The 23,047-nt window shown below is 39.7% G+C and overlaps 1 protein-coding gene across 3 annotated transcripts in view; it reads left to right on the forward strand.

The window, feature by feature from the left end:
- The window catches only part of cabp7a (calcium binding protein 7a), a 37,242-nt gene that overhangs the window by 9,713 nt on the left and 4,482 nt on the right, over positions 1–23,047 (forward strand). For 2 of the 3 annotated variants that reach the window (XM_077522287.1, XM_077522289.1), the window contains exon 1: positions 12,471–12,977. The exons of the other annotated variant lie outside the window; for it this stretch is intronic. In XM_077522287.1, coding sequence (XP_077378413.1) covers positions 12,869–12,977 — 109 coding nt within the window. In that variant the 5' untranslated portion in view covers positions 12,471–12,868. Of the gene's footprint in view, positions 1–12,470; positions 12,978–23,047 lie in introns of those variants that run through there. 3 annotated transcript variants of the gene reach the window in all.

The raw sequence follows: 23,047 nt of genomic DNA on the forward strand, positions 1-23,047 counted from the left end.
TGTGGCTTAGCAAAAAGAAGCGTATTGGCATCTGCGTTACCACGGCAACCATCTGGCGGCGTGTCCGTGTCATCTCCCGCCAAGTATTTCCCGTAATGAGCGAATAAACATGAGGCCACGGCCCGGCACAGGTGGTCCGTTGAAGGACCCGAGCTTGTTAGCTTCCATTTCTACCACGTCTTTCCTCGTGACGACTTTCGGGCAAACGTCGCAGTGGATTGTGAGGACCCCCCGGGAAACAGCTGGCCAATTATTTGCTGTCTTGATTGTTTGCCCGATTGGAAAGAAACTTGTACAGGTGGAAAAGAAACTGGACGTCCGCATCAAAATTTTGTAGTAATAAATGTCATAATAATGCATATATTTGTGGAGACTGGGGTCAAGTTGTGTTTTACAATTTTAAAAATGTGTAGAATTTCACACGTTCAGCTCTTAACTCATTCACTCGCAGCCATTTTGACAGAAGCAATCCCGTTCGCTCCCGCCTGTTTTACCTGATTTGGACTGATTTTGCAAGGCCCACAGAATATTGTTTTCTTTTGCTATGAAAACATGGAACCTAACCTAACTCCGTTTTGCAGCAATTTGCATTAGAATACAGCTAATTTTCACCAATTTTCACAAATCTATCTAGAATTGTGAGTAATTGAGGTTTTTTTCAACATGGTCCTGGTTGATCTCTTACGCTCTGCTGCCACCTGCTGGCCGTTTGTGTAATAACTAATATTTCTGCAACCGTTCTTTTCAGTTGAGAGGCTGCATCAAAGCCTTCTGTATGCTCTAGCATTTAAAAAAACACAAACAAACAAAAAAAACATAAATATGTCTTTGGGACACTCAAAACATTAAAAAAGGTATTGGGATCAAATTTAATATGAAAAAAAAAAAGATTTTGTTTCTAATGAAAAAAGAGAAATAATGTTTTCGGAAAAGTGTTTTTCAAACAAATAATTCTAAGAAAACTTCATGTTTTTGCCACATGTGAGAATATTTTGGGTTAAAAAAAAAAGAAAAAAAAAAGTAGTTTTCAGAAATTACCAAAAAAGAAGCAAAACTTTTATTTTTTTTTTAAATATTTTTGTTAAAAATAAATAATTATTTCAAAATTTAGAAAAATGTTTGTTATATTCAAGACAAAAAGTTGTTAGGGGGGGAAAGTCTAAACATAACCAAGAAGTAATGCAAGAAATGTGGGGGGGAAAAAACAGTGGCTGCAATAAGATTGCTGGCTTTTTATGTACTTTTGTTATCTGTATATGGGCTGCGTAATAAATTGCATCTGCAGCACACACACACTTACACACGTGCACGTACAGTAATTGTTTGCGTGCACACCAGCACGCCGATGGTGTGCACAACACAAACCGGGCAGTAAATCATCCCCGGTTGCAAACAAAAAAAAAAAAAAAGAAAAAAAAAAGAGAGAAATCAAATACTCGCCGTTTGGTCCACTGTTAGCCGTGCTTCATTTTGACATTAGCCACATTAGTGCGCCCATCAATATCACACAAGATCAATCACGTAAAATCAATAAGGTTGTGCTTTGGTGATTGCTACGAGCTGGAAGAGCTTCTGCAGCATTCTGGTCCTCAAACGAGCAGCAAACTTGACAATCAAATGCAAAATTATATACAGTATTAATTGTATGGGAATTAAGGCAGCTTTTTTTTTTTTTTCCCAGGAATGAAGTTATAAAACTGTATACATTATTTTAAAATACAGTCTAGTATTGTGATGTATCTCTTTACTCATTTAATGATTTGATTATTTTTGATGAGTTAATTTTAATGTATTTATTTGTCAATTGTTTTGATTGGGTATTTTTTGGTGTAATAAGTTGCTTTTATTATTAATTATTATTATTATTATTTATTAATTAAAATTAACTTTACAAGACTTCATTTTTTACGTTATAAAGTTAACCCTAACCCTAAAAGCAAGTTCCCGGTATATCTAGTAGTAATTTTTCAAATGTAAAGTCATATTTTTTTATAGGAAAACAGTGAAATTATAATCATAATGTGAAAACTACATTTAAAAATATATGTGAACAAAAGTTTAAAAAATAAAAATAAAATAAAGCTCTAAAATGATTTCGATGATGCAAAACTTTCTAATGTTTTTGTTCATTAATTGAATGGGAATTAAGTCATCATTTTACCAGGCATATAAAGGTCAACCTTTTTTTTTTTTTTTTTTTTTTTTTTTTTTTTTTTTAAGGTAATGTAATTAATTTGTCGAATAAATATTTATTTTATGGGAAAGGGTATATTTACAACAACAACAAAAAATTGTGACATCCATTAGTCAACTTGGCGTAGCCTTAGCGATAATTTGCTAACTTTCTGAAAAAATGTTTAGTATTTTTTTTTTTAAGCACCATTTTTTTTACAACTAATATGGTTTAACATTCGCAAGGTTTGACTACCATCTAAAATTAATTGGCGTGAGCACACAAGTCAATTTAGCTTAGCCTTAGCAGTTATTCGCTAACCATCTTTAAAAAAAAAAAAAAACATTAGTAGACATTTTTTAGCATGAATGATGAACCATTAGCATTTTCTAGCTAAAACCAAGTAAGGTTAGCATTGATAAGTTTTGACTAGCGTCTAAAATATTTTCATGTGGGCACACAAGTCAACGCCGCTTTAGCGATCTTTCTGTAAATACAGTATATTTAAAAAAAACGAAAAAAAAAACGTTGAAATTGACATTTTTTTAGCGTGTAGCATTTGTAATATTTGGCTAAAACCAATGAGTTAGCGTGGGCATGCAAGTCAACTTAGCGATCCTGAATGAAGTGGATTGGCAGCTGTGTTAAACGTGCATCAAAGTCAGACCTCGGGTATGAAAATACGCGTGACAGACGACTCGGCCACACGGCCCCAAACGGCAGGGAACCGGTCGTGCCTAAGTGATCCTGATTGATCTCCCCGACAGGCGGCCCGTCAATAATAATCCCGCCTTGCCGGCGCTGCCCAAATGAGGCCCCAACTGCCAGTCAACGGGGCGGCCGAGACGAGAATCGATCAGAAACATCCGGCGACTGGAACCCTCACCGTGATCTCGTCTGTCGGGAGTTGGCAGCCGTGATGGACAACTTGAACCGAAAGCTCACATTGGATAGTCGAGCAACAAAAATAATTCTCCTTCTGTCTGCTCGGTTTAACAGTACAAGCTCCACATTTTGTGGTGATGCTTCTATTTCTTGCAATACATAAAAGATGTACTGTATAATACACGCAGTTTAGAAAAGAAAAAAAGCTGATATTTTCTTGTCTGTAGTATTATATATAAAAGATGCTTTATGACAATTTTAAAAAGAAAATGCCTGATACTTTGTCAACAATTAACATATTTGCTAAGAAAAGTAATAGCACTGCTCATCTGAACAAACTCACACTTAAATACTTAAGTATGTGTTAATTCATCAAGAAGTGGCACTGCAATAAACTGTGATGCATAAAAGATGCTTTACGACAATTTCGATAAGAAAAAAAATCCAATATTTCGTGAACAAGTCATGTTTTGGCCAAGTAAAATAATAGCCTAGCTTGTTTGAATACATTGCATACATGCATTATGCACTTTGTCATGTGGACGTTTGCCAAAAATAACCTTGCTATTAAGTGTGATGCTTTTGCACAATTTAGAAAAGAAAATGTCCGATATTTTGTAAACAATTCTCGTTTCGGCCGAGTAAAATAATAGCTGAGCACGTCTGAATATGGTACGCACTTTGCTCTTTGATGTGTGGAAGTTTGCCAAGAAATAACCTCGCTATTAACTGTGATGCATTAGCGCAATTTAGAAAATAAAAAATTTGATATTTCGTAAACATTTCATGTTTCGGCCAAGCAAAATAATAGCCTAGCTCGTCTGAATAAGCTACTAGTTTGGCTGTTTGATGTGTGGAAGTTTTTCAAAAAATAACTTTATTAAGTGTGATGCATTAGCGCATTTTAGAAAAAAAAAATCCGATATTTCGTAAACAAGTCATGTTTCGGCCAAGTAAAATAATAGCCTCGCTCGTCTGAATAAGGTACACATTTTGCTCTTTGATGTGTGGAAGTGTGCCAAGAAATGACCTTGCTATTAACTGTGATGCATTAGCGCAATTTAGAAAAGAAAAACTGATATTTCGTAAAAAATATGTTAAAAAATAAACTAATTAAAAACTAATTTGAACAAGCTACACATTTTGTCCACTGTGCAGTTTCATTTTTCAAGAGATAAAGTTGCTATCAACTACCGTGTAAACAAAACAAAACAAAAATGGCGGAATGTAATGGTCTTTCCACGTTAGCACAGTTAGTAATTGTCGTGGAGCGAAAAGCAGTTAGCTACCACCAGGTCGGACGACGCCGTTAGCTTCGTACAACAAGTGAAATGAAACTCATCATGACATTTGGCGTATTTTGACTTGAAGTGCCTTATGGATCTGTCCGGGTAATCAGCCTTTTATGATTCCAGGCGAGCAGGGAGTGTCGGAAAAGGAGGCCGCTGTCATTATGCTCAAGTTGTCAGCCGGAACATTCCGGCTCGCACTTTGCGTCAACTCGGGCGAAGGCGGCGGCAGCGGCGCACATTCCCGGGAGAGAAGCGTGAATAATGGATTTTTTTTTCTAGCGCGCCGAGGAGGTGATTCAATAGCCGCCGTGATGCTGGCAACTTTAGGGAAAGTTAAGGAAGGATATGGCGCGTGAAGTGCGGCTCCGCTGGTGACAAAAGTGCCTCTTTCCTGCTTGGAAACTTTTTTATTTTATTTTTTCTCAAAAGGCTTGAAATCTCCCTGCCGTGGTTCCTCACCGTTTCTGGGTCATGAAGCGTTTTTGATGTGCCGCAACATTTTTCCTTGTCAAATAAAGACATGAGGAGTGCACATCGTTCAGCCAGCTTGCTGTTCATCTGATGTGACGCCAAGCAAGACGCGATGCTCTACCTGGGGGGCATTTTGCCCTCCAGGGGGTGCGCTAGAATACAAAATAAGTAAGAGTGCGCTGATATCATAATTAGTGGTGTCTCTAGAGCCGCCTTTCCCAAAACTGTTTATTACACACGCAGCCCCTTCAACATATCGACAAGAGTTGGCGCACCCTCGGGGGCGCACAAGATTTAAACGGCAATATCAATCTCATCGACTGTAATAATTGCGTCTGTAGGAAAGTTTGTGACAAAGTTTTTAGGCCCCTTTAACATTCTAACAAGATTGGCGCACCTCTTCTAAAAAAACAAAGGAATCCCGTTTAATCATACGGGTGCACAACATTTAAAAATGTCATGGTGCTCCGATATCATAATCACTGTCTGTAGAGCAGCCTGTCTGCAACTTTTTAACCCCAATTAATATCCTTTCATAGTTAGCGCACGCCAACTAAATTAATTAATTATTATTATTATTTATTTTTTACTGATGGGGGTGCGCTATATTTAAAAGAACCTGGATGTGATGTTGTAATAATCACTATTGTTTTTTTGTGCCATTCCCCAAAGGCTTTAATCCACACACACCCGTTGATAAAATTGTGGTATGCGCACCCTCTCACCCGTGCACACCCGAAAATAAAGACAGGAAGCGATAGCAAACCTGATACATTTGTATCATGGCAGGGATTCCCAAAATTGTGCTGTTCATACTCTTTTGGGGGTGCGCCAGATTATAAATGTAGTGCGGTGTTTCAGGTTAATTTGCATGACAACAACTTTGGGGTCTTTTTGAGGGGTGAGGTGGTGCACCAACTTTTTCAACGTTTCAAAAGTTTGTTGGCAAGCTGTCGTCTGAGACAATCAGATGCAATGTTGTGATTTATTTGATTAAAAAACAAACAAATCATACCTAGTGGGAAAAACGCACCCCCTAGAGGGCACACCTCACATTTTGGAATCCCAGCCGTGGGAAACGTCTCCTACTAATGAGCATCCATATCATGTAGCATCCGAGTGATGCTCTCCTAATGGAACATTAAGTCTCATCAAAGGGTTGTTGGGAGGGGAGGGCGGGGGTGCGCCGGGGGGGCTTTAATGAACAACGCTGCTGCATTTAATGACCTGCGTGATGCATTGCACACACACTGCGTTATCTTGACGGCGAGGAAGTGCACACACAGCACTGTTGCTCCTTATCAGCCCTCAGCCGCACTGCAAAAAAAAAAAAAAAAAATGCATCTGTTCAGTGAACGCAGATAAGGTAAAGCTGGATTACCCTCGGGATTCCCGCTGAGTACCTTCCCGGGGGTGGTATGGGGGGGTGCGTTTCCAGGAGAACGACGGAAATACACACGAAATTAATGTGCTGTGGAAAAAGGGGTTTCTGATAGGGCTGATTATCGATTTCCTCAATTGATTCGATTTCGATTCAAGAGAGTTCAGTTTGATTCGATTTTGATTTTTTTTTTATTCGATTTTGATTTTTTTTTCCCCGATTCATTTGGATTCACTTCAGTTCAATCCGATATTGATTAATTATGGAACATAAATTCTTCTTAAATATCAAGGACGTTTTTTTTTTGTTTTTTTTTAAAACAACTCCATAAACATCCATCCATCCATTTTCGTAACCACTTATTCCTCACAAGGGTCGCGGGGGATGCTGGAGCCTATCCTAGCCGGCTTTGGCCAGTAAACGGGTATACCCTGAACTGGTTACCAGCCAATTGCAGGCTCCATAATCATTAAATTCCAAATTAAATTTTACAGAGGCAGTAACTGGTTTTAAATGATGTGGTTATTAATGAAAATAACGTGTTATAATCACTTAAGTCTCACACAAACATTGATCAGCATGGATGCTGATAAAATGTTTACATCATTCTAATTAAATAATTGTAAATATAAATGAAAAAGATTCTGAATTGTCAAAGTGGAAAAAGTCAGGTTTTTCGTAAATGTAAGAAATTACTTTTGAATTCATGTGAAGAGCAAATTTCAAGAAAAGAATAAGCTACAAAAAAAAATTCAGCCTTTAAAATTCAATTTTCTTGCTAATTTACGGGAAAAAAAAAAGAGATATGGTTTTATGAATCCATTTGATATCGATTATTTCATTTTTTTAAACCCAGCCGTAGTTTCTGACGTCGCCTTCGAAGGCGAAAAGTTTCCATTTGGTCTTTTGTAACAATCTGCAGTATGGCACCGTGCCACATGGTGGCGCCTCTTTGTTTCGTCATCACTTTTTTGTTTGGCCTTTCCGAGTATTTTTGCCATGGAACCGAGCAGTCGTGCACGCAACCGTACGCCTTATCGTGACGCATGAGAGTGCCGAGAACGTTTTTTTTTTTTTTTTTTTTTTTTTTTTTTTTTTTTTTAAATGACGTGAGGACACGTGCCCATTTTTGATCCCGCTTGGCTATCCAGTCGCAACCCGTCCGTGGCTGTACTCAGCCTAAACCAATCACGTCTTTGTACTGCCCTTCGGTGTCAGTGCTGTTAAGGCAGAGCAGCAACGTGTAAAAAAAAAAAAAAAAAAAAAAAAAAAAAGTGTCATTTTACAGGCTGCTCCTTTTCATTTGTGGACAAATAGCCCATGTAATCCTTTCTCGTACTACCTTCGTCACACCATTTTGTTTTACTTCGGTTTTATCCAGAATACCAACAACTTGGCAAACGCCGACTTCCACCCCTTCATTTCGTATACCCCTAAAGCCGCTAATCACATTTTCCTTCCTTTTTTGAGAATCTCCCCAAGCAGCCCAAATGCACCCTGGGAAAGCTACTGACAGGGTACACGGGTAGTAAGGAGGCGGAGATAAACACAATCCGGAAACGCGAGGGAATACGAAGCAGCACGGCTTATGTTGAGACTTCGTCGAGGGGAGCTCATGTCAAAAGCTCCGGATCACAAAGTTGTTTTTCGGGAGCTGGTGGCTTGGTGGCGGAGTGGTCATCTCCCAACCCGGCGGTTGCGGGTTCAATCCCCGGCCATTGTGACCATGTCGAAGTGTAACTGAACAAGATAGTGGCCCACCACTTGCTCATCAGAAGGTAAAATTAGGAATCGGTGTTAAAGTGCTTTGGTCGCAACGTGATATTTGGTCTTATCATGAGCAGACACACAAAAAAACAAAATCTCAAAAGTAGGGATAGACCGATTATCAACTGGGCCAATATTCAACACTTTGACAAATATCGGCATCGGCCATTTTGAAGAATCAGACGGCCCGATAATAGATCCATTTTAAAGAGTGATTAAGGAAGAAAAATATTAAATCAGGGAACTAATTATTTCAATTTTCATAGATGCTTCTTCTGGGAATTCTCCACACCTTCTGTTTTTGTTGGAAATAAGTCAAGTACAATTTTAATACTTCAGATAATTTGACATTTTTAAAAACTGTATTAACTGTAGCAAGCAACGGGGAGTTTTAAGTTTTATTTGACTTGACTCCTGGAAGACAGCTGAATTTTTTGTTTGATTTTTAAAACAAAAATATCTATTGACAAAGATTTTTTTTTTAACTCCAGTATTTTACGAACCCTAAACATTGTTCAAGAAACATATGCTTAAAAAAATAAGAGCTGGAGTTTGTATTTTTAACATTTTTTATGTAAATATTTTCCCTTTTAGTGAAAATGAAAATCTGCTCCAAATATCGGTTATCGGCAACCTTGACTACTAATTATCGGTATTGGTACCGGCCCTGAAAAAAAAACATATTGGTCTATCTCTACTCAAAAGCCATGCCTGAAAACACATGGGAGGAAGTCCGATATTTTGCCAGGGGTGCGACAAAAACGAACTCCCGGCCCCCCTGAGACCGACTCACCGTTCGGTTGGATCAAACCCAGGTTTGTCCGAGAAATTTTGCAACAAAACTAAAAGCACACATTACAGACAGATGGATGACACTAAATTGCAAAGATTTTGTGTTTGTGTTATTTTGTGTGGGCGGAGTTTAGCGGCAAAGATTGAAACTTGCCCCTTAAAGGAAGGCTCCTTTAATTTTACATGTATGGCTTGATTGGCAGTAAATAGTTAGTATAGCTACGAAACATGCATAAGAGCTGAAGAATACACTCCTATATTGATTTATTTAACTTTTTTCAACATAGAAGTACTTCCGTGTTGCAACGCCCCCAAGTGGTGACGTCACTAGTGTGTATACTCGCTTGGGGAACAGTAGTTCACGCAGACATAACAACGAGGAAGACACAAACGTCAGTTATGCCTTACTGTATTGCAAAATTTTGCAAGGCGTCGGCAAGGAAAAACCCGCGAGACCCCCCCCCCCCCCCCCCAAAAAAAAAAAAAAAAAAAAAAAAAAAAGCTACTTGAGTAGACAATGGTTTGTTTGCTAAGTGCTGTCAACCTCCCGAAGGACAAGCAGGCGTGCGCGCAGCGAACATTTCAGGCATGAGGACTTCGAATATATGTTACAATTTGAGATGGGGTACGCCACACGCCTAATACTAAAGCCCAACGCAGTACCGAGTATCTTTAAAGAACCAGACGTGGGAAATAATCAAGCCGATGGAGGAGCCGCAACTGCTAGCAACACGGAGCCTTCACTCTCACAACAGCCGCCACAAATCGAGGTCTTACTACGGCCACTGAAAGATCTCGGAGAAGCGAAGCAAATTTAAAGCGAAAGGTAGGCATGTTTCGGGGGTGGGGGGGCATTGGTTATTATACTGCACGGACTGTTTTATTTCATAATTCATTTGAAGGTGGCCAACGCAGGGGCACGTCGGCACGTTACCGTAATGCACAGTATTAACAATCGTTGGGGCGGCTGGCTTGACTTCGTCTTTTCGAGTGGCGGCTGGCCTGACCGCAGTGGGACGCTACGCAAAAAAGAAAAAAAAACAGCTAGGGGAGGTTGGGCGCTGTAACGACGATACATTTAATTTTACTATTTTTTCTTTTTCCTGAAATATTTCGTCAGTTCCACACGTTTTGCATTGCTCGTACTGTGTGTCACTTTACCTGTTGGATATTTGCTCCTCCAAGACTTTTCTTCTTCACATCTTTCATCGCAACCAAAGCTATCCTGAGAATGTCTATTTAGTATTGCCATGTTGAATGTCTGATGTTCCAGGATGCAGTTGAGATTGTCCGCAAGGAACCGATCCTCGAGTTCTTTCATTTCCAGACAGCACACATTCATTAGCGGATTGTCCATTCCTGCAGCTCCCGCACGAGCACCACTCACCCCCCCGCCTGATTCACTCGTTCGTCAAAGTTTATTTTGTGCCCGAAAAGACCATCTGGCGCCACAACTTTCACATCCAAGGCAGACTTTCCTTCGGTAGTGTTATTTTGTCGTGTTGGCTCGAAGCGATAAGGTTTAATCCTTCCGGGTTTGACGCTAGATGCACGGCTGCGTTGCATAGTGCTTCCATAGTGTAGCGTTTACACACTAGTGACGTAAACATCCGGGTTATTTAGTCACGTGTAACAAACATGCCGGCGTTCGATTCATTTTAACAATGGTTTAAAAGTTATTAAATGTACATAAAAAAATAATCACGTCACCAAATTAATTATTGAAAAAGTAGCAACTTTTTGCTGCTAAAAATGGATCAATAAGTAAAGTGTCCCTTTAAACACAAAAGTCTTAAAAAGTGAACTCCTCAAGGGTCAATCAGACCATGAAAAGAGCTGAAATGAAAATGGCTTCATAGACTGACTGCACCCCGAAGGGCCTTGGCAGAGATGACATGAGAGCGGGCAACCCACAGGGGGCGTCGGTCCGCTGACGACAAACGCCGGCTTCACACCAAACTAAAGTGCTTTGACCTTTACCGTTGCTTCCTGTGGCGCGACGGCTTCAAGTGCAGGAATCGTGTGTGTGCGTGCACTTGTGTATATTGAGTTACTTAAGGATACAAAGTTGCCGGTAATGCAGTCAGCGAGCATTTGATGGCGTTTAAGATTGTCATCTCATCCAGTGCAGTTGTTGTTGCAGCTAAACGGACACGGAACCTTTCAGCCCTTTCTCTCTTTTAATGCAAGCTTTTAACTAGCATCACTTCTTATCGGTCGTCGAAAATATTCGTTCAATTTTATATCTTAACCTGTCAAAAAAAAAATTATTTTCTTACACAATGCATAGTTTGGCAAACAAAACAAAAAAATCTATAAAGACTTTTTTGTACGTATTTTTAGTACCACCTTTTCCCAGTGAAATGAATTGAAGTGACAATCAGTTTCAGACCCTTCAAAAACAATACCTTTTCTTTTTTTCAACCAGTTTTTAATGTAGGAAAACTATTTTGTAAGATATTAATATAAAAACAATATTATAGGTTTTCCTCTACATTTTCTTCTGATTCAATTTAAGTATAATATTTTGACACATCTACAATGACACAGTTCGATTCGAATCAATGACCAGAGTCGATTGGATTTCATTTGCCTGGTTCAGACGTATTCAAGAACAATATTGGATGCTACAAGACCGATACATTCCGATTCCTGCAGGCAAAATCAATACAGAGAAAAGAAATGAGATTGTTTTGCGAGCGATATTTGCTCATTCTAGAATGGTGAAATCTGATTCGGTTCAGTCAAGGATAGATATTGGTTTCAATTACATTTAAGAGCAATAAACTGAATTGATTTGGGTCATTTTCCATTGTTCCAAAAATATTTGGCTTTTCAAGACGATTCATGGATTCAAGCACTGAGAAACGATAGATCAGAATAATCACTGTAAATTGTAAAATTAAATTAAATGGTAAAATTCAAAGTAAATTTTACAATGAGTTTAACTAGAATTTCCTTTACAAATTTTTTTCAACTAAATAGTGATTCTGATTAGATTCAAAAACGATATTGTCATTTCAAAGGGTGTGGTGGTGGCCACAAATGCTGGGAAGCAGGGACAGGAAGCAAAGAATGCGGTCAAAAAAAAAAGTTTAATAAACAAAAACGAGCTATTTGACACAATGAGACACAGCTGGGCAAGACACAAGTGGCAGAGGGTTCTGATTAGGCTGACACCCGAGGAAGTCAGGCAAACACAGGTGGGCAGGACAATGCTTGACGAGACAATGGGAGACACGCCAAGAAAGCAGAACATAAACAGATCATAACAGAAACATAAAGGAACATGGTGACAAACTCAAACAAAACCCACTCAAAACTAGAACCCTGACAAAAGCAAAAAAAAAAAAAAAGAAACCCAACCCAAACCATGACAGATATTTGGCCCGTTTTGAGAAATTAAAATCGATTCCATAACAATAAAAATGATAACAGTCAATTCGTATCATTCTCCATCGGTTGACAATTGACATTTGAAACCTTTTTTTTTTTTTTTTACCTCTTTTCTTTCAGCACCGTAAATGTTTGCACCGGCTGTCATTGGCTGTCGCAGGTGTCCTTAATCAAGTGTCCAAGTGACACGATGGATGCGTGACGTGCTGGTGAAAAGACGCAAACAATGCGTAAACAGGGGGCGTGTGCGCGTGCGAGGTAAGATACAGAGACGACAAGGGACGGTGTTGCTCCTCGCACACGCGTGCGTTATTGCGCGGCGTGAACGTGGGTGCTGCCAGCATCCCCCCACCCGGGGGGGGAGTAGGAAGGAAGGAAGGAAGGCAGGCAGGCAGGGAGAGTAAGCGAGTGCGCGCGCAACCAACAAGTGGCTCCCCCGTCACGCACAACCACGCTGTCGCAGCCTGTGCGCGCACCCTGGACTTTTATCATTATTATTATTCTCATCATCATCATTTTCAATGAATGCCAGTGAGCGAAGCAAGATTTTGCCGCCACTCTACTCCATGGACTCGCTGCTGATGCTGCTGACGCCGATGCTGCCGCTACGCTCCCCCGGTGGCCGTCGATCAGGCGAGTCGGGCTCCCGTCGCTAGATTTCCCGCACCCCCCCGCTCGCCCCCTGGAATCGGCGGGAAAAGGGTCGCAGCCATGCCGATGCACCCGATCACCTCCACGCTCATGTACCGGGGGATGTGCACCATCCCGGACATCCTCTACCAAAGCGCCCCGGTCAACCTGCCCGAAGACGAGGTGGAAGGTGAGAGACATTACCCACCTTACTGTAGGTGCAAGACAAAACATTAGGTACACCTGATGAGCTCAATTTAATATGCAAAGAATGTTCTTTTTTTCACATGCTGTTCGATTGAATAAAAAAAAACAATAAAGCAACTTAGCTATACAATTTGTGATTTACCAAATTTTTAAGCCACATTTTGTGCATAGGCTTAAAATTTAGAATAGTTCAAATTTCGAGTGCCTTCATTGTAGTACCACATTTTGCCACAACATGCCAGGCAGCGCTGACCTGGTCTGGAACAGATGAACTTCATTTATCGAAAGAAAGTTTCCCACAGATTGTATATGTGGCGGTGCCAGGGCTGGACTGGCACAAATAACGGGCCATGGCATTTTGACTCGGGCCCGCCGGCCCAGCCCGATTCCTGACCGCTCTTGGCTCCCACATATCTTTACCGCTGATGGTTATTGGTTCAGTTTGCTCTTGATATTGTAAATAGATTAATGGGCTTCTAAATTAATTGAATAGCGCCACATCGGCCCTAAAAGACACCGGCCCACTGATGCCCGGTTTGCCAGATGGCCAGTCCAGCCTTGTGTGGCGCTTCTCTGTGTGCGTTAAGGCAGCAGTTGTTTCAATGCTCACAAAACATCGATGATGATCGATAATTTCCAAGTTCTTGTCTATGGCATTTTGCGTTATATGTTAGCAGAACTTTGTTAACCATTTATCATTACAGCAATTTTGCCGAAACACCTAAAAAAATAAAATAAATAAAAATAAAATAAGGTGCACCCAAAGTAAGTTTGAAGCTGTTCCTGAACCATTTTGAGTATTGGCATATTATATTATTATTATTATTATTTATTTATTTATTTATTAAGATATCCCTTAGAATTTTTGCCACTGGTGGGATGTCCGCATGATCAGAAGTATATGTTCTGGTTGAACATTTTGTTGTTTAAGCATGCAATGTATCATTTTTGTTGTTGTTGTTGCATGCATCAGTTTGGTAGTAAACTTCAACTGGGAGTGACAACTAGGCAGCTTGAAGCAAGCGCAAGCGAGACTGAGATCTAAAGAACACTATAAAGTCTAAAATGTGCTGCTTGGATAAGTTTGAAATATGTTTAAAGCATTTGGGAGCTCTAAAGCTATTATATATATATATATATATATATATATATATATATATATATATATATATATATATATATATATATATATATATATATATTAGAGCTGTCAAACGATTAATTTTTTTTCATCAGATTAATCACATCGTAGAATTTTGATTAATCATGATTAATCACTGACTTAAAAAAGCTTTTTTTCCCCAACATATTTTACCCCCTAAATTTGAAGCGCACCTGTTATGTGTTAATTTTTTCGACATTTAATCTTATCAGGACGTCTTCAAAATTTTAAATCCACTGCACACGCTCATCCTGCTTTTTCTAATCAATTAATTATTTGCATGATTTAAAATGGGAAAAAAATGACCTACGGCATATGTAAACATTTATTAAATGCTTTACTTTAATGCATGTAGTTATGTTTATTTTATTTTTTTTATGTTTATTAACAGCTACCTTTAATGTAACCATCCACTGTCTGCTAAAAAGGATCATCTGCGGTCAAAATTAATAGTGTGATTAATCTGTGGTAATACAATGATTAATGCGATAATTTTTTGTGATTAGTTAATTAGTTAACAGTTTAACTTTGACAGCACTAATATATATATTTATATGGGTATATGGGTTCACTCCCTTTATGCATGTGGTTTTTATAAGATTCAAACAACGCTGGTCTAGACTTTATTGAGACCCTTCTTTCATAGCACACCACCAAAACAAAATGTCCAAAAAAATGGATTCATGGCTTAATTGTGTACCTGGTGACATTTATTAGAAGAACAATAAATTGCTGCGCCTCTAACTACACAACTACAGCCGCCAAAGCCCATTTCAGTGAGCAACATGAATTTTTGGGGAATAGAATGGAATGGTTCTTTATTTTCTCTTTTGTAAGTAGACGCACCAAAAAAACTCTCAAGACGCTTTACCCAAAAAGATACAGGAAATCTTAAATTGTGATTTGAATCTGTGGAACCGTGTGAACGTTTTGTTGACAGATGACTAACTAACTAGCTAGTGAACAAACACGAACTAACTAATGAATGAACGAAAGAACCGAACGAAATAAACGGACGAAACTAACGAACAAATGAAACTAACGAGCGAACGAAACTAACGAACGAACGCTAACTAACGAACGAAAGAATGTAACGAATGAACCGAACAAAACAAACGGATGACACTAAAGAATGAATGAAACTAACTAATGCACGAAACTAATGAACAAAACTAACCAACGAATGAAACTAACGAACGAACGAAACTAATAAACGTACCTAACTAACTGACTAACTAACCTGACTCATTCAGATTTGCACAAGTCATACGGTAGGTGATGTGTTGATCAATATTATCATCTCTATTAGATGTTTCGTTTTGTTTTTGTTTTTTTTACATATTTACATTTAGCATCACTACAACATGTTGCTTTAAACAGCCTATAGGGGGAGGGGCTGTATTTACATCTGGGGTTTGTTGAAATATAATAATCAGTACTCAAGTACATTTTTTTTTGTTCATCCCTCAGCAGTTATGAGCAAATTCCATCGCAATTTCTCAATTAGCGTTAGCTTAGCATCACCATCTACATTTGTGTTTTGAGAGTGTAACGGTGTACAAGCTTGCTATTTGATTTGGAGCCTCGGCTCTCTCCATTGGATTGGTTGAGTTGAAGCGCAATAAACGGTTAGCGTAACGATGCTTTTGTGGTCGGTTACTAAAAAGTCGGACTCCATCTGGGGCCTTTTGTGGCGGGTGCTTCGGTGTCACTTATTGCAGCGTGGGGATGCTTGGCACTAATGCACATTTAACAGCGGCGACGTTAGTGTTCCCCTGCCAGGGAAATGTGAACTCTGCACGGGCTTCTTTTGTTGGCTGCTTAGCGCAAAAGTGATGGCACACGAGGACCTTGTTGACTTTTAAAGGGCAGACCTCCTGCGACGGCCAATTTGTGGGCCGCAGTCATTAGTCACATTAACCTTCAAGTGACTTGATACTGCCAGGCAAAAATGCGTCTGCTGCAATAGTTGATCATGATACGTGTTTATTTTATGATCATTTGTTGCTCATTTGCAAATGCAAATTTATGGGGAATTACATTGGCCCATGTCGTTTTTGTAGCTCTGGTTGCTATGCAAAATTTGTGGGCACATTGATTTGTCAAATTCTGCGTTTTTGTGACCACCTTTTGCCAGGTCAAATTTAGGTGACATCATTGTTGACCACATAAATACATTTCCACATTCACTTATTGCTAGGCAGAATTTGTGGGGTACAAAAATGGCACTTGTTACTTGGCAGAATTTGTGGGGTAAAAAAAAAAGGCCACTTGTTGCTAGTCAGAATTTGCGGGGTACAAAAATTCTACTTGTTGCTAGTCAGAATTTGCGGGGTACGAAAATTCTACTTGTTGCGAGGCAGAATTTGCGAGGTACAAAAATTCTACTTGTTGCTAGTCAGAATTTGCGGGGTACAAAAATTCTACTTGTTGCTAGTCAGAATTTGCGGGGTACAAAAATTCTACTTGTTGCGAGGCAGAATTTGCGAGGTACAAAAATTCTACTTGTTGCTAGTCAGAATTTGCGGGGTACAAAAATTCTACTTGTTGCGAGGCAGAATTTGCGAGGTACAAAAATTCTACTTGTTGCTAGTCAGAATTTGCGGGGTACAAAAATTCCACTTGTTGCGAGGCAGAATTTGTGGGGTACGGATGGATGGATGGATGGATGGATGGATGGATGGATGAATGTACAGACGGACGAATGGGTGAATGCACGGATGGATGGACGGATGGCTGGACAGATGGATGGATGGATGGACAGACGGATGAACGGACAAATGGATGTGTGGATAGACAGACGGGTGGATGGATGGATGGACAGACGGCTGGATGGACGGATGGATGACGGACCAATGGATGGATGGACGGATGGATGGATAGATGGACGGATGGATGGACGGACAGACAGATGGATGGATGGGCGGCTGGATGGATGGACACACGGATGGATGGACACACGGATGGATGGATGGATGGATGGATGGATAGATGGACGGATGAATGACGGACCAATGGCTGGATGGACGGATGGATGGATAGATGGACGGATGGAGATACAGATGGACGGATGGATGGATAGATGGACGGACGGATAGATGGATGAACAGACCGGCCGGCCGGCCGGCCAGCCGAATGGATGGACGGTCCTATAAAAGCAAAGCGAGACAAGCACTTTCTCCTTTTTTGGACAATCTTGGGCAGCTGTCAATCAACAAAGGCGACAACCTGAATGAGATACGCACGGCAGCTCGCTTTCCTGCCATGGACATTCCTCCCTTGTGTGTGTGTGTGTGGGGGGGCACGTCAAGAAATACAATTGCATATTAGCGTGTGTGTGTGCTGCTCAATCGACTCGTATGGCAGCACAAGGAGTTGATTTTCAATTACCAGCCTGGAGGCCGGCGGGGCTGGCGACATGGCCGCCCGCCCCAGCTTGAATCGGAACGCCATTTTCTCATGCTTGCTGTGCGCGTGTGCACGTTTGTGTGTGAGCATGCGTGACTGGCAGCATGAGAAGTTGATTTTCAAAGAATGTTGCCACCTTATGCGACTAGAATTGCGATACTATTTTCCGAACGCTCGGTACACTAAAGTGTGTGTTTGTGTGTGTCTGTGCTCGTGGAGGGGGCGGTGCACTAATGTACCTTGATGAGAGTGATAACAAAAAAAAAATATAACGATGTAAGCGGTCTCCATATTCTCCATTTCACCTCCTACACTTGCGGGATGAAAGAACATGGATGGTCAAATGACTGCAGCTGGATATAGATAGCAACAAACGCACGCAGCAGGTGGAATAAAGTGGGTAGGCCAATTTCCATGCTGCCGAACAGCAGCAGCGCGCGTCAATATGAGTCCCAGTGCTCAGCTTAAAGTCTTTGAGTGTGTGCGCGTGTGTCCGAAACATCCTGTACACACACACAAGCGCACGCACACAAAGGTAGGAGCAGCCAAAGTTAAGAGCGCTATCAAAAACACGCTCGTTTGGGTTCGTTGCTTGTTACCCAGTTGGTTCAATGAATTCCGATAGATTACAAAAGCAGACACACAGCGGTTTGATGATGACTGTGGTGGATTTGATGTTTGCAAAACAAACACTTGAAAACACAAATGTGTCTTTGGTGTTTGCAAAACATTTGAACACACAATTGTGTCTTTGATATTTGCGAAACAGACACCTGAAAACACAAATGTCTTTGATGTTTGCGAAACAGACACTTGAAAACACGTGTCTTTGATGTTTCCAAACCAGACACTTGAAAACACAAATGTGTTTTGATGTTTGTAAAACAGACAGTTTAAAACACAAATGTGTCTTTGTTTGTAAAACACACCTGAAAACACAGATGTGTCTTTGTTTGTAAAACACACCTGAAAACACAGATGTGTCTTACGTTTGCAAAACAGACACCTGAAAACAAAAGTGTCTTTGATGGTTGGATGTTTTCAAAACCTTCAATTCTTTGTAGGCTAAATGTAATCTGTAACTTGTGTTGGATTTATACAAAAATGTGTGAGTTTCTTAATTAAAAGGCTCTAACTTCTCTTGGATGTTTTTTGATAAGACTCAAACTGTAGGTTTCATGAAGAGTGTCTAAAGTGTCTTTGATGTTTACAAAACAGTTTAGTAGAAGACTAAACCAACTGCAGTTTTTACAAAACACGAGTTTTGTAATGTTAGGTAGACTGAATTGTCTTTGATGTTGACGATAAAACACTAGCTTGTCTTAAACAACATTTGGTTTGTTGCTGACTATCAAATTGGCTAGAGGTTTTAATGAAAAAAAAACGTGTCTTTGATGTTTACAAAAAGATGTCAGTTAGGTTCATGGGAGGCTCTATGGCACATATCTATGGGATGTTCACAAAATGTAGTTTCAAAAAAGGACTAAATTGTCTTAAAATGTTAACACAGCACATATGATAGGTTCACTGTAGCACTGTAGTGTCTTTGATGTTTCCGATTTTTTTTTTTTTTTTATTTGTGTCGTCTTGCAAAAGCACACCCGCGACACTGCAAAACAGTCACAGCGCATTTCCGAGACGTTTGGGGCCGGGTCTGGGAGCGACAGCTCACTAGCGCCACCTCTGCTGCCTCTGTCGCTGCCGCCTTCTTGCAGGCCGGCTTGGCCGCCTTTGATGTTTGCGCTCCACTCCTACTGCAGCGCAAACGTTGACTCATCCATAGCGTTGGCCGCGAGGTGGATGGGAGGGAAACACGGCGGTGTGAATGCAAATGAAGATCATTAAAAAGCGTGTCCGAGGTGGAAAAGCCGGGGCCCGCAGGCCCCTTCTCAAAATAGCCCACCAGAATTGGGACATTGTGATTTCCAAGGAATGTTAGAAGTGATCCTTTTGTTGAAATTTGTGCCTAAAAATAAAAATGCTGCATTATTGTGATTTTTATTCTCCACAGTTTTTTGCCGCGTAACAACTCCAACATAATACTTCCAATTTACACTGTTCAAATTTCAACTTGCTTAAAAAATTCACACCTCCCGGGGTATATATCGTCTTGATTCCACATTACTTACAATATTTGCACAATTTAACTTGTAATATCAACTGTTCCCCATTCATTTTCAATGGGACAGACGTTGAACTTTTTCTAAGTATCACTTTCCACGCACACTTCCATATATATAACTTATCATCATTACCAGTTGTCTTACACTGCTTAGTGGCACTGTTGGTAAAGTGCATTGTCCAGTGTAACCAGGAGGTTATAATTGCATAATTTATCTCTCAATGTGCTTTCAGCATTCCCATGCAATTTCTCCAAAAATTGCACTTAGTCGAGTTATTATAGCATTTTATTCTCCTCACTTTTTTTATGTCAAACAACTTCCACATAATACTTCAGATTTACACCGTTTAAATTTCAACTTGCTGAAAGAATTCACGCTTTCCGGGGTATATATCATCTGATTCCACATTACTTCCAGTACTCGCACAATTTAATGTTAGAGATCAACCTTTCCTCATTCATTTTCAATGGGACTATTAGCTTTCAGCTTTCAGCATTCCCACACAATTTCTCCAGAAATGGCACTAAGTCTAGTTATTGATGTCATTGCTAGCAATTATCACTACAATGCAAAATCTTTCACGTGATCAGTGTCGTCACAGAGATAAATATGAATATGATTAATTGTTAATAGAAAGGTCATTTGAACACATTTCAGAAGTTCCGGTTAGCCCTTAGAAATTGATTAGCACTGAAAAAGTAGCTCTGAATGTCAAAAAAAAAATCTTCTGGTGTCATGTGAAGGATGTGGAAATTGTAAACGGTCATCAAAGTTCACCCAGGATGAGACAGTGACCCCCAAAAAACAGTTTTCTTGTTCTTGCTTTGAAATCGTCACCTTAGAAGCGAACAAAAACCCGCAGACTCAATCCGGCAGGATACCGCCGCGTCTTAGATGGCGTGGAGAAGCTCAACTTGACACGAGCAAGATGAGAGGGTGACAATGAGATCCTTGGTTGGGGGAGGGGGAGGGGGGAGTGTCCCATGCAGCGCTTCAGCCCTCATCTAACAGCAGGAAGCTCATTTACCGTCCATGGGAAAAAATAAAATAAAAAAATAAACACGTACATTCATTGAATGCTTTAAATTGGCTTGATGTATGATCATCTTGTTGAAAAATAGATTATTTTTACAGCCTGCTACATAATGATGTTAAAGGCTTTCCAAAAATTGATCTTGGTGTAGTTAAAGATGCTAAATTGTTAGGTTTCTTATACTCAAAAATTGTCTTTGCTGTTTATAAAAAAAAAGAAGACAAGTTTTAGGTAAGGTTCAATGAAGACTATCAATTGTAAAGAAATGCGAATAGAATATAAATCCAGTCGAGTTCAGAGATCTGCAGACTCAAAGCAAACATGGTGAAACAGCATTTAGCTGTTGTGCTGTGCGCAAATGGAAAAAGCTGCCAACAGAAATGAAGTCAGTCCCAAGTATAAATGTTTTTAAATCGAGCTGATTTTGTTTTACCTAGTATTGAGTTTTTTGAAAGGTTTTTTTTTTTAAATCGGATTTTTTTTTCAAAGTTTTTTTTTTTTTAAAACATATTTCATACAAATCCAAGATGTCTTAACAAAAGCAGGTCGCTAAATTGTATTAAACACGTGACTTGATGTTAAATTGCCTTTTGTTTATAAAACTGTGTCGTAGATGTTTATAAAGTCCATCTTTTGTTTTTTGATATTAAAAAAAAAAAAATCCATCCCAACCTCTTGACAAACGGGAAGAGGTTGAAGCGGTTGTCAGACGGCCGCAAACAATCGGCGGCTTTTTTTTAAATTTTTTTGTCTGAAGCCTTGTCTCATGATGAAATCTGGCAGCAGTATGGAGAGAAACCAAAAAAAATAAAAAATCAATGACGGAGAAACGGAGAAAACAGAAGCTGAGAAACGAGCTAAGAAATCCCCGTCCGACCTTTCTGGCCGACTTCAATCGGCGGAGGTGGAGGAAGATTTAAGAGCGGGACGTTGGCGGCATCGACGGATTTCCCTGCTTTTCCTCACTCGCGTTTGCGTTATTCACAATTGCCTTTGATGTTTACTTTTTTTTTTTTTTAGATTAAATTGTTTGTGTCGTTTACCAAAACATTCATTGTTCATTGTAGACTTACAAAGGACATTATATTTAACAAATACTAATGAAAAAGTACGTTTAAAATTAAAAGTTAAAAAACTAAATAAAAACGAAAATGCTTTAAAACTACAACTAATTGAGGGCCAATTTTACTTTTATAAAACTGACTAAAATAACTATAATTATGGAGAAAAAAATGTCCTTCATTTTTGTTGATTAATATCTATGGAATAGGATTGGGCCAGTGAAGAGGTTAAAAAAGGGTTGGCAGGATTCTCAATCACAGAATTCTGACTTTAATCTCAGAATTCTGTGACTTTGTGTTTGTGAAAAGCGCTATACAAATAAAAATGACATCAGTCAGAAAGTCAGAATTCTGAGAATAAAGTCAGAAATCTGAGAATAAAGTCAGAATTCTGCATAGAACCTTTTGGTTTTTTTTTTCCCTCTTCACATCAACGACCAATCATAGCTCACCTGTTTTCTGAAGCTGCACTGTGATTGGCTGTTACCTGAGACCGTGAGCAACTGTGATGCCATTTTCACTTGGCAGCAAGTGGCAAGATGGCCGCCTTCTGATATTGATACAAAAAACATGGCTGGATTTTTGCTTCTTAACTCATATTTCACTAACACAATATTAACCAGAATACCATATTTAAACTAGTGGGCTGCATAGAACATATTATTGTCAAAACATTTGGTGTACGTTAAAGGAGAAGGTCACACTGTCCTCCAAGAATGAAAGTTCATTTTGGTTTGCACATTTAGGGGCTTTTTTTTGGTATTTTGCACTTGGAAACACTTCATATACAGGTAGTCCTCGAGTTATGTCGGAGTTACATTTCTACGCTAGCGATGTCGTTGTTAGCCATGCAGATCCTTGTTTTTGTTTAATTCAATCTTTTCTGGCTGCACCTCTGCCGCCACGCCCTGTATTCCCTCCACCTGGGTCGTCAACCCACACCGCAACAGAAGGTAGTTGTAAACCCTCAATTGCACTATGAAAACGATTGCAAGCGTTTCAGGTCGAAACGAGTGACTCGCCTGACACACGGGCTGCACTCTCTTTTATGAGAGACCTGATCAGCGTGAACGGGGACTACGTGACCAGTTTGAGAAAAAAAAAAGAGAGAGAAAAAAAAAACGGCCTAATCCGGCTTGCCAGCTACGTTTGGATGTTAGCATAACACTCCGCTAACAAGCCTCGGGAGGATTGCCTCATACCGGCTAAAAGAAGAAGAAGAAAAAAAAACGACTCGATTTGCAAATTTGACCTCAGCCGGTGAGG

The sequence above is a fragment of the Festucalex cinctus genome, chromosome 5 (assembly GCF_051991245.1).
Source record: "Festucalex cinctus isolate MCC-2025b chromosome 5, RoL_Fcin_1.0, whole genome shotgun sequence".
Taxonomy (NCBI): Eukaryota; Metazoa; Chordata; class Actinopteri; order Syngnathiformes; family Syngnathidae; genus Festucalex; species Festucalex cinctus.